The sequence below is a fragment of the Nematolebias whitei genome, chromosome 3 (genome assembly GCF_014905685.2).
Source record: "Nematolebias whitei isolate Nwh7 chromosome 3, NemWhi1, whole genome shotgun sequence".
NCBI classification, from domain to species: domain Eukaryota; kingdom Metazoa; phylum Chordata; class Actinopteri; order Cyprinodontiformes; family Rivulidae; genus Nematolebias; species Nematolebias whitei.
In genome coordinates, this window is record NC_056500.1 from 27256252 (window position 1) to 27266930 (window position 10679).

The 10679-nt window shown below is 38.9% G+C and overlaps 2 protein-coding genes across 3 annotated transcripts in view; one reads left to right on the forward strand and one right to left on the reverse strand.

Moving 5' to 3' along the window:
- elovl1b (ELOVL fatty acid elongase 1b) overlaps positions 1–6358 on the forward strand; it is a 17015-nt gene extending 10657 nt beyond the window's left edge. The window contains exons 1-8 of one of the 2 annotated variants that reach the window (XM_037674746.1): positions 946–1120; positions 3954–4056; positions 4143–4333; positions 4433–4513; positions 4630–4686; positions 4784–4889; positions 5213–5349; positions 5545–6358. In XM_037674746.1, the coding sequence (XP_037530674.1) occupies positions 3987–4056; positions 4143–4333; positions 4433–4513; positions 4630–4686; positions 4784–4889; positions 5213–5349; positions 5545–5937 (1035 nt within the window). In that variant the 5' untranslated portion in view covers positions 946–1120; positions 3954–3986 and the 3' untranslated portion in view covers positions 5938–6358. Of the gene's footprint in view, positions 1–945; positions 1121–3953; positions 4057–4142; positions 4334–4432; positions 4514–4629; positions 4687–4783; positions 4890–5212; positions 5350–5544 lie in introns of those variants that run through there. The other variant, XM_037674745.1, reaches the window with a different exon arrangement.
- Positions 6359–8033: 1675 nt separating this feature from the next.
- On the reverse strand, positions 8034–10381 carry zfyve9b (zinc finger, FYVE domain containing 9b). Its single transcript, XM_037674747.1, has 4 exons — positions 10276–10381; positions 9998–10103; positions 9749–9928; positions 8034–8550 (listed from the first exon to the last, which is right to left on the reverse strand). The coding sequence occupies exons 1-4, from the start codon at positions 10374–10376 to the stop codon at positions 8389–8391; spliced, it is 549 nt and encodes a 182-aa protein (XP_037530675.1). The 5' UTR covers positions 10377–10381; the 3' UTR covers positions 8034–8388.
- Between the last annotated feature and the right edge of the window lie 298 nt (positions 10382–10679).

Sequence of the window (10679 nt, forward strand, 5' to 3'; positions counted from 1 at the left end):
TGGTGGGTGCTGTGGGTGCGGTGGGGGGGGGGGGGGGGGGGGGTCTGTGTATTTTTAAAAAACATTTTTTTTTTTTTATATAACTGTCTTTGTAAAATACTCATCTATGTGGTGTAGTTTTGACATGTGTAAGTAAATCTGACAAATGTCAGTTTTCCCTTTTTGTTCAGCAAGTACTTTGACTTGAGACAATCTCTATGTTCCCAATTTTTTTGTTTTGTAACTTAATGATTCTGCTTGGTGTGCTTGGGCGTGGCACTGACATGTAAGTAGTTTCCTATCTGTGAACAAAACTCTTACCTAACTCGTGCAGAAGAATTTGAGTCATGCCTTCTCTGCTGCAATCATTCCTGTCTAATCATTTTTTTCTTTTTCAAAACAACCTTGAGTAAACAATAATTTTGAGACAACCCTTTAACTTGAAGCATTCATTAGTAGTTTCACCACACAAGAGAAAAAAGAAAAGGGGGGGAGGGAAGGAAAAAAAAACTCGAGCTAGTTTTGCCGAACGGGTGTCGGCTGGGTAAAGATCCAGGATAGGCAAACAATGGCTTCCTTCATGATAACAGAGTCTCCACTGATTCTCAGCCTCTCCATGTGAATATCAGCCCACCCCAAGGAAAAAAAAAAAAAACTTGCATGGCAACTCCAGGGTTATGTTTCAGTAAGTGCAGGGTGTGACTTTGGGAGCAAAAACGGGAGTGAACTCGTTGACGTCAGGGTGGTGATCATAAGGTAACCACTTGCTTTTTTTCTTTGTTTAGTTTTTAAATGGGGGTTTTCTGACCCTCTAACCCCTTTTGAACGGCATCATGGACACACGCACGGCTCCCACACACCCTTTTTACCCCTCTCTGCCTCTTTCCCTCCCTCTGCTCTGAGAGCTGGTTATTCATCCACTGCATGAGTCAGGGAGGGTGGGGATTTGAAGACTGCTGTACCAGTCACACTTTGTCAGTTTACTTCTTCCACCACATCTCTGCCTCTGTTTCCCTTCTCTGCTGCTTTCCCTTTTCTGCTGCTGCCTGCTTGCTCTTACTCTACTGGGAGGCCTTGTCACGCTGTGAAGAGAAGAATCTACTTCTGCTTTTGATGATTTAAAGGACACATTCTTGAAACGGTAAGTTGCTCAACGTTAACTGAAGGGTGAAACGACTTTGGTGTGAAATCTGCCCGCATGCTTCTCTCCTTAGTTTATGTTTCTGCGGGTGCTTGGTCATTTCAGAAGGGTTACCAGTATATTTCATCTCATAATGCATACAATAAATGAACTCCTGTCCTTTCCTAAATGTTTTTTCCTCAACTCTAGCTTGTTCATCATTAACTTTGAACTCGTGAGTGTGAGCTCCCTTTTTCCATCTCTATGATTCATTGACATGGCTCTTGGAGGAAAAGTTTCCCCTCCATTCCACACTTGCTCTTCTGTAGACCAAACTAAACACCGTTAAGCTCACTCCATAATGAATGGCCTGGGTGTTAGTCATGTAGACTGAGTAAATGAGTTTGTTCTACTTGAACATGACTCTGCTTTAGTTTAATGAGTTGGTGGCAGCTTATTGCTGCTGTGAAGGGACGGGGGGAGTTTTCTATGATGCTTAAATGGCTGTGTCCGCAGCCAAGTTACATCATGGTGTCATGGGAATATTAAACGCTTGAGACTCTTGTCATATTCATGAGAGTTTTTGTCCTCGTGTTGCTGTGCACCAGTTTACAGCATAGCTCTGGACAAAATCTGGAGTCTTGGGTGGAGATTAGAGACTGAGATTACGCCTGTATATTTCTGGTTTAAATTGGAATCATGGGGATCTTTGAACTCTTCTTCAGGGAGGTCTTAGAAAATGGGTGTGGTTTTCTTTGGTGTAAATCACAAGATTATCTGCTGATTTTCATCCATTTTGTTGGTGACTTTTTGCCTAAAACTTTTTTTTTTAAGCATGTTTCATCTTCAGATATCAGTTTTTTTTATTTATTTATACAATTGTCATTTAAAAACAGTCCTGCCCTATTGTTGCAGGACTGTTCAGTACTTTTTTCCTGCAAACTGTTATGCAGACTTTTATTACATCAACTGTTGCATAATGTTCGCTTAAGTTCTACCAAAAAAATTTAAAAGTAAAATTTTAGGTATGACTTTTTTTTTTTTTTTTTTTTTAATAAAATCATTTTTTTTTTTTTTTTTTTTTTTTTTTTTTGAAGTCTCATCAAACGATTCATAATTTCATTATCGATGCCTACTGGGTAAGAATTTTGCTCACAAGGTAGAATTGATTTAAAAACCTTATGGTTCCCATTTCACACTACTCGTTTGACAAAACCAGCTTATTAAAATTTTGTATTTTTGACTGTTAAGCACCTTTTTTTCAGAACAAGACACACAGTGGACAACAGACATGATGATACTGTTATCAAAATGTGAAGAAACTGACAACATACATCAGCAACAAATTAAAAACCACAGCGTGTTACGTAAGATTTGTGAAATGCAATGTATGCCGTGTGTAATAGAACATTAGAATGTACACTTTTTGCAACCCTCTTAAGCCTGTGAACAGCCAGCACTGTTCATTTCAGCAACAAAAGGAAGTTGATCAGTAATGTTGCTGTCTGAAATACCAGAGTAAATCACCTGGAGCCGTAAAAGTCAACAAGGAAATTGCTGCATTGTTGACAATGCACTGTGATGAACAATGGAGGGGAAATTGCAGCAAGTTGGCACAGTTGGTAGAGCTGTTGCCTCTCGGCAAGAAGGCCGCCGGTTCAAATCCCAGCCTGGGACATTTCTGGGTGGAGTTTGAATGTTCTCTCTGTGCATGTGTGGGTTTTCTCCGGGTACTCCAGTTTCCTCCCACAGACCAAAACATGCATGTTGGTTTGATTGGTAACTCTAAATTGTCCCTGGCTGAGAGTGTGAGTGGTTGTTTCTTGATGTGTCCCTGTGATGGACTTGCAACCTGTGACCTGCAAAGGAAGAAGCGGGTAAAGATCATGGATGGATGGATGGATGTGGTACCTACCTACAAAAGTATTGCCTCACAAAAATATGTTCATGGCAGGTCTGCACTTTTTAAGTTAAACCTTTTTTTTTTTTTTCCCTATTCGCAAAGAAAATAAAATGAATGGAAGCTGAATATTTTAAATTTTTTTTTACTTTTGCTTTGTGTTACCTGTTGTTTTGTCTGTACAGCACTTTAGTTGGCCTTGTTGCTGTTTTAAGTGCTTTATAAATAAAATGGTATGGCAGTGTTTGCCAAATGTATAATTTGGAGTTAAAACTTAAGATTCTGCTCTGTGATCCATCCAAAACTTTTCGTTTCCCTGCCCATGTTGATGGGACCCGATGGTTCTGCTTGACCTTCATTCCACAAGTTTCAATGATTGGCTTTTAATCGTATTGTCTTAAGGAGGGCTGTGGGTATCAGATACTCAAAGCACCGTCAACAATGGCTTCATCTGAGCAGACCACACCCTGTCCTCTCTTTCTGTATGCTTTTCAGTTTGCACTTGAAAAGTTTGCACTTGAAAAGTTTGCACTTGAAAAGTTTGCACTTGAAAAGTTTGCACTTGAAAAGTTTGCACTTGCGTAACCGAAAATAATTGAGAAGCACTGAGTTGTGGTATTGTCTTAACCTTTGGATTTAATTGTTGCACACACTCTGCCTGGCTGTGGGATGTTGCTCCACCTCAGATATTATGCCATTTCTCAGGGGTTTGATTTTGGGAAGAAAACAATTTTATATTTTTTTGTCCCTTCAGTAATAATTCCAATCTGCAAGATATGTAGTCAATTAGAATTTGCACATGTGGTGGGTAACATTATAATTTTAAACATGGAAGCTAAAAGGTAGTCTTTCCGTGGCTGAGTGTTCTTTCAAAATACTTTGGAGTTCTCCTGTGTTTTAACTTCAACACAATAAAACTAAACTAACGGAGAGCTTTTTGTTTCCTCTCCACAGATAATTTGGTCAGAACAATTCACAACAGCCAGTATGCTGCAGCAGATCCAGGAGGCTGGCTCACGCGCCATGGAGGTCTATGCCGATCTTGTGGCAAGAGTTGGTAGGTGGTTTACACAACAAAATGCAAAGTGAATTTGTTTCTTTTCTCCTTATGTTAAGCAATTTTTTTTTCTTCCGTTTTTTTAGATCCACGAATAAAAGATTATCCTCTGATGTGGAGTCCTGTTCCAATGACTGTTATACTTCTGTGCTATTTGTTTTTCGTACTGTACCTTGGACCTCGCATAATGGCCAAGCGTGCACCCTTCCAGCTCAAGGAACCCATGATAGCGTACAACTTCATGCTGGTGGCATTGTCATTAGTTATTGTTTATGAGGTAAGAGTCCAACTCAATTAAATGTACTTTTTTTTTTCCTCTTCATCATGCTTCCAAACAGAAAGTCATTTTTTTTTTTTTTCTCCATGTAATTTTCAGTTTATGATGTCTGGATGGGCCACAACATATACCTGGAGATGTGATCCAATTGATGTCTCAAACCGTCCTCAAGCTCTACGAGTATGTTCCTAAAACTCCTTGGTTTCTTCTAAAAAAAAAAAAAATGTATAAAAAAATGTCTTCGCCTTGCACAGTCTTGGAAATGAGTCCATTAACTTGGGTTTTGTCATTCATAGATGGTTAGAGTGGCGTGGCTCTTCTGGTTTTCAAAAATTATAGAGTTGATGGACACAGTAAGTTGTACTGTACATAAAAAAGTACTGTATGCATTTAAAAAACAAGTTACTGGCTGTCTTTGCATGATATTTAGAAATGTGTTTTCTTTGTTAGATCTTCTTTGTATTGAGGAAAAAACATGGCCAGATCACTTTCCTGCATATCTTCCACCACTCATTTATGCCCTGGACCTGGTGGTGGGGAGTTGGTTATGCTCCTGGTGAGTACACATTAAACTGATTAGAAAATAATTGATGGATAAAAATCAGACAAGTCTGGATGTGGATTAGATATTTGACTTCACATATCAATTTAACAAACAGTACAGTCTGTCACAATCTCCTGTTTGGCAAGATATTTGACCTCATTAGATGGTATTTCAAGAAACCCTGGTGTGTAATCTACTATTAAAATTTATCTGGGTATTAAAAAAAATGTATCAACCTTGACTTGTGATTTAAACTTTAATGCTTGATCTTATCACAACGGTAAAGTTTAATTTTGACTACTGGAGTTTGACTAGTGGTCTGTTTCCTCTTTAAGGGGGAATGGGATCTTTCCATGCTATGGTGAACGCCTCTGTCCACATCATCATGTATTTCTACTATGGTCTTTCTGCTGCTGGCCCACGCTTCCAGAAGTTTTTGTGGTGGAAGAAGTACATGACGGCTATTCAGTTGGTAAGGATGTGTTGCATTCATTGAAAGGTTTTTTTTTTTTTTTTTTTGTGTGTGTTTATACTTTTCTTGTGGCAAGTGGATATGCTGTGGTGCCTCAAAGTGCCAAATTATATTCTAGAGATCTAGACACGCCTCCACATTTCTTTTTATGTGCATGACTGACCACTGATTTTTCTTTATTTTTTCCCCAAACAGATCCAGTTTGTTTTGGTCTCTCTTCATGCCACCCAGTGGTACTTTATGGACCACTGTGACTACCAGTTCCCTGTAGTCATTCACCTCGTTTGGATGTATGGAACCTTGTTTTTTATCCTCTTCTCCAACTTCTGGATCCAGGCTTACGTGAAGGGTAAGCGTCTGCCAAAACAGGACATCAAGCATCATCAGAATGGCACAACCGTTTACACAAATGGCAAAATCCACAAGAATAGTAAAGTCCACGAGAATGGCAAACTGTATGAAAACAGCAAATGCTATGAAAATGGCACAAGTAACTGCATCAACCACACAGCTACCAACGGCACCAGCAATGGCTCTGCTCCCTATGAAAATGGTCGTGCCCACAATGGAAAGATGAAGAAGGCATAGACTTTGGAAGGGAAACGCACCTGAAGTATGACCTTGTCAGCTTGTTAAAATTACTATGAATTCCAAAGATAATTAGACTGTTTTACGGCTTTTAGATTCTTGTTTAAAACATGGAAGAACAATGTGGTCTATGACTTCCACAGCTGGGGTTCCACATTTGCTTTGTTAATTGGGTTGGTTTCTTTTGAGAAGGGAACCATCTATGGAGCACGATGTATGAAGAGAAGATATTGTCACATAATGTTTGGTCTTCACTGATGTTGCAAGCAACCATGTATTTCAGTATCACACTGGTGGCCTTTCAGCTTATTTGCTGACTTTTTCTGACCCCACCCTGTGGACAGAAGACGTTTTCTAATAAACTTGAAGACAAAAAATTGTTTTGTAAATAGTTTTACTGTAAACAAGAAAATAACTGCATTGGCATGCTTTCTAAATTTTGTTACTGTCTATTTAAAATGTAATTGCAAATAAATTGTTTTAAATTATGCTTTGCATCGTGTCAGTATTTTTCCGCAGTGTTTCTGGATGGTTGTTCTGTGGGTGACGATTTCTAGTTGAAGATGTCAATTCACTGGACTCATTGTGTTGCAACAAAAGAGGAAACTATTTGCAATGCTTGCATGTGCCCATCGTCTTGAATATTCCAAGTATGCGGATTAGGTGGGCAGCAAACAAAAACCTATTATGCTTTCACTTTATTCATGGCATGCAGCAGATCAGAATTACTGTAACACGACGGTCTGCCTTGGAACTAAATGATTTGTATTTTCATTTGCTTCACAAGGAATAGTTTGTCGGGTCATGCATAAAAAGTATATTGATGGTATTATAGGAAATGACAGGTCTTTATCTGATGTGAACCATCCATGGGTACATTTGAAGAAGAAAATAAAAGCTTAAAGTACAAGATTAGGAAGTCTGAGCAGGGCCCTTGATTCAGAAACTTGGCGTCTTTGTAAATGATGATCTTGTCATGGAACCTCAAAAAGACTGAGGTCTGGATTTGAACCATACCACCTTGTTTATTTTCAGTCATTTAGTTGTAAATTTGCTGCTGCACATGGGATCATTTAATCACCACATACCTCTACTTTGAACCTCCTGTCTAAATGACTTCTTAGTATTTTTAGTTTTTCAGATCAGACTGCAAACCCAAGTCAGGGTGACATGTTAATTTAAAGAGTCTTTCATCTGACATTCCTTTCAAGCAAGATGCATTCCTCCTGCCTTTTTTAAATATTTCTACTGCTGTTAACTTTAACATGTAGCATCTTTACCTGTGACCTGTTTTGTATGGAATGACTAGGCACTTTGAACTTAAGGCAATTTTATTTAAGATTAAAAACTGTCATGTTTTCCCCTCTTAAACGATCTCTCACTTTAGCATGACAGCTTTCTCTTTTGTCATGGTGTTAAAACACCACTGAAAGCTCCTTAACAGGAAACTGACAACTTCTGCATTTATAGAAATGCAAACGCTTGTTAATGTTCAACTAATTTAGAATGTGATTAGCTGCATCTGACGGTAGCTTACCTCTGAAATTTTTCTGGAACCAGTAAGGATGCGCTCGATGCTTCTGCGTGTTTGCTACTTTTTGGCACAGAAATGGTGTAATCTGTAATGAATCCATTTCAATGATTGAACCAGTGGAAGCTAGTTCATTGTTGTGGATTTCAATAATTTTAGAAGTGAAGTTGTTCTAAACAATGTTAAGTCAAACTTTCCAACTAATTACAAACACATTTTTTCAAATATATTTTAAAAACTTACTAAAGTCTTATTTTCCATAAGATCAACTGGCATAAAAAGTGTCAGGCGACATGCAATCATTAAAGAAATAATAGGCCTTTAATGGACCTAGTGTTTAGAGTATTTCAAAATTGAAACACTTAAAATTCTTGTTAGTAATAATACAATATTGCTCTCTAAGCTTCAGCTGGTTGGTGGTATAAACTAAGTAAAACAACATGCAAAGGTTCCAGAGGGAACAACTACACAATCCTTGTTTCAAGTTTAATTTCAAGCTAACGTTGCGTTTCATGATCAGTCTTATAACGCATCCAGTATGAAAACATTCTTTACACATTCATCCAACATGTGAAACCGCTACATATCGACTACATAAAATTCCTAAACTTGTTTTTTTCCTTCCGTTCTTTTTGCTTTAAGGTCGTAGGCTGAATCCAGCCCATATCTTAAAAGGTATCATCCTAATGTGACATGAATGATGACGAGCCATGACGTTTCTTCTTCAGAGCAGGAGCTGGATTCTGATCATCAGTCCATCGTTAATTTCATGCTTTTCTCGGACTTGGAGTCAGACCGCTCGTCTCTTTTAGGTTTTGGAGGACCTTGGTTGCGGTCCTGGTTTAAATGGAAACTGATGGCGGGACTTAAGCCAGAGCTGTGGTCAGAGTTGAGACAAACTTGTGTGGAGTTGAAGTATACTAAGTGATGTTCTCCAGGATGTAAAAGATGAGTTCCATCACAATGGGCTCTTCTCCTCTCGTGCGGCCCCTGCTGTGGATGACTGGGATCAGCACACTGTCCAAGGCGTTGAGGTACTGAGCTGGGAGATGGTGCCCATTGCTTCCAGCCACAAATCCCACCTAAAATGATGAAACGAGCTATTAATCAACTTTAGCACAGTCTTGCACAGAAAGTTGTACTATAAACATCGTTACTAAGCTTTGACACAAACATTTGAATAATTGTTTTCCTCCTAGACTGAATACAGAAGAATCTCAGGCTTTTGAGAAAAACTGAACACTTAAACCAGGCATTAAAATCTATGGGTAATAAGTTTCTGACTATAAGAGTACTCAACCATTTACTGTAAGGCATAAAAGTTTAATGCTAACATGAGTTATGAGTTAGAATTAATGCTAACGTATAAGGCTAACTTATATAGGCTACAAGTCTTTTGATACTTTTGGAAAAACTTTTTGCTACTTTTAGCAAAAGCTTATCCTTACTGTAGTTACTTTAGATTTCAGCTTACCTTTTGCTGCTTTCAACTCAGTTTTTGTCATGTATGCAAAAACAATGTCCCCATGACGTGAATCTCCCAGCCAAAAAAAAAAGCAGCCCATTAAAAAAAAAAAAGCTATTTAGCCCAAATATTACAAACTAATCTGAAACGCACATAATATCTTCATATATTTATGTGCACACATCTATGTTTGCATGTCTGCGTCTTTCTTTCGTTTTGTTCCTTTTTTTTCTTTCACTTCGTCAATACATTTGCTGATTTATCTGCAAACAATGTGTACACCTCCAAATCCACCCTATCCATATTTCTTGCGACTTTTCTTAAAAAAAAAAAAAAAAAAAAAAAAAAAAAGAAATTTCCCGGCGCCCCCCCAAAAAAAAATTCTGGAGCATTTAAACCTCTGGTGGGCCATATGGTATGTGGGCTTGACATGTTCCAGTACAAGGCAGTGAGCTAAATTTCACTTAAACTTTTGCTGCTTTTAGCCAAAACTTTTATTAGCCTTTGATCCTCTTGGCTATTTGCAAGCATTTCACTACATTTAGCATGAGTATAGACTATTTCAGCTTTATGCTTTAAGATTGACCAAGTTTCAGCTTCTTCAGCAAATTTCAACAGCCAATCAGCACTCAGCATTCACAGTTTTTCTAGTATTTATACAATATAACAAGTCGAAATCAGCTCTGACAAATGTCCAGTTTATAAAATAAATGTGAAACAGGAAATGTGGCAGACATCGCATGCTTGCAAGGTGTATGGCAAACTGAACTATTAGAAGAAATATTGTCATATTTCCTCACTAAATCTTTTCTGACCTCTTGGGAGTCAAATGTGACACGCAGCCCCAGTTTGGCCATCCCATCCTCTTTTAGCAGTTTCAGGTGAGGACAAAGTGCCAAGCAAAACGCTCGAGCAATCCGCTCCGTCAGCCGGCTGTGTTCGGCTGAGTCAGTGGCTCCACCTTTGGGATTGTGGCCTCTCGGCAGGAAGAACACCTGCAGGAAGAGGTTCACGTGAATGTCAACTGCACTCCAATATGAGGACATGTAAAACATCATACATACTTCTGTCCAGCGGATGATCTTTCCATTTTCTTTGTATTCTGACTTCTGGAACATCTTCTTACTCCGAACAAACTCCATGGATGTTCCATCAATGGGGCTTATGACACTATAAAGCACATTCACTGGGACAGTTTAATACAACTCTGGGATGAAAGGTGATGGGAAATATGCATTGTTTAAAATAATAATTCTAGGCTTTAACAAAATGTGTCATTTTCTACTGTGTTAGATTGTCCTTTGACCTGTATTGTTCAGTTCAAACAGGTATAAACACCCACCCCTTGTTCACTGCACATTTCTCCTCCACCCACTGTAAACAAACGAGCTCCTGGCTCTTTGATTGGTCGAGCTGCCCACATATGACCGTGTAGTCTTTCATCTCCCGGAGCGACCTGCGAACCTCCGCCATGGTTTCCACGGTGACCTGCACCATAAGCCCATCTAAGGAGAGGGGGGACAGCAATACAAGAGGAACACACAAACAAACCCACGCTCACGTGCATCAACATGTACACACGCCCTGACAAACACGTATACAAAGACCACCACATTCCGCTCAAAACAGTTTTCAGGCAGGGATACTTGACTTTTTTTCCCCAAACCTAAATAATAAAATTCCTGCCAGCAGGTAAAACGTGGTAATCAATCTGGTCTCCCTTGTAAGTGGATATCGTACCCTCAA

Excerpts from the sequence above, each read along its gene's own strand:
- zfyve9b (XM_037674747.1), bottom strand. The coding sequence starts at position 10,376 with ATGAAAGACTACACGGTCATATGTGGGCAGCTCGACCAATCAAAGAGC. Across the intron at positions 10,104-10,275 it reads AAATGTGCAGTGAACAAGGG|TGTCATAAGCCCCATTGATG; the intron begins GTGGGTGTTTAT and ends TGTGCTTTATAG. Across the intron at positions 8,551-9,748 it reads TCACATTTGACTCCCAAGAG|GTGGGATTTGTGGCTGGAAG; the intron begins GTCAGAAAAGAT and ends TCATCATTTTAG.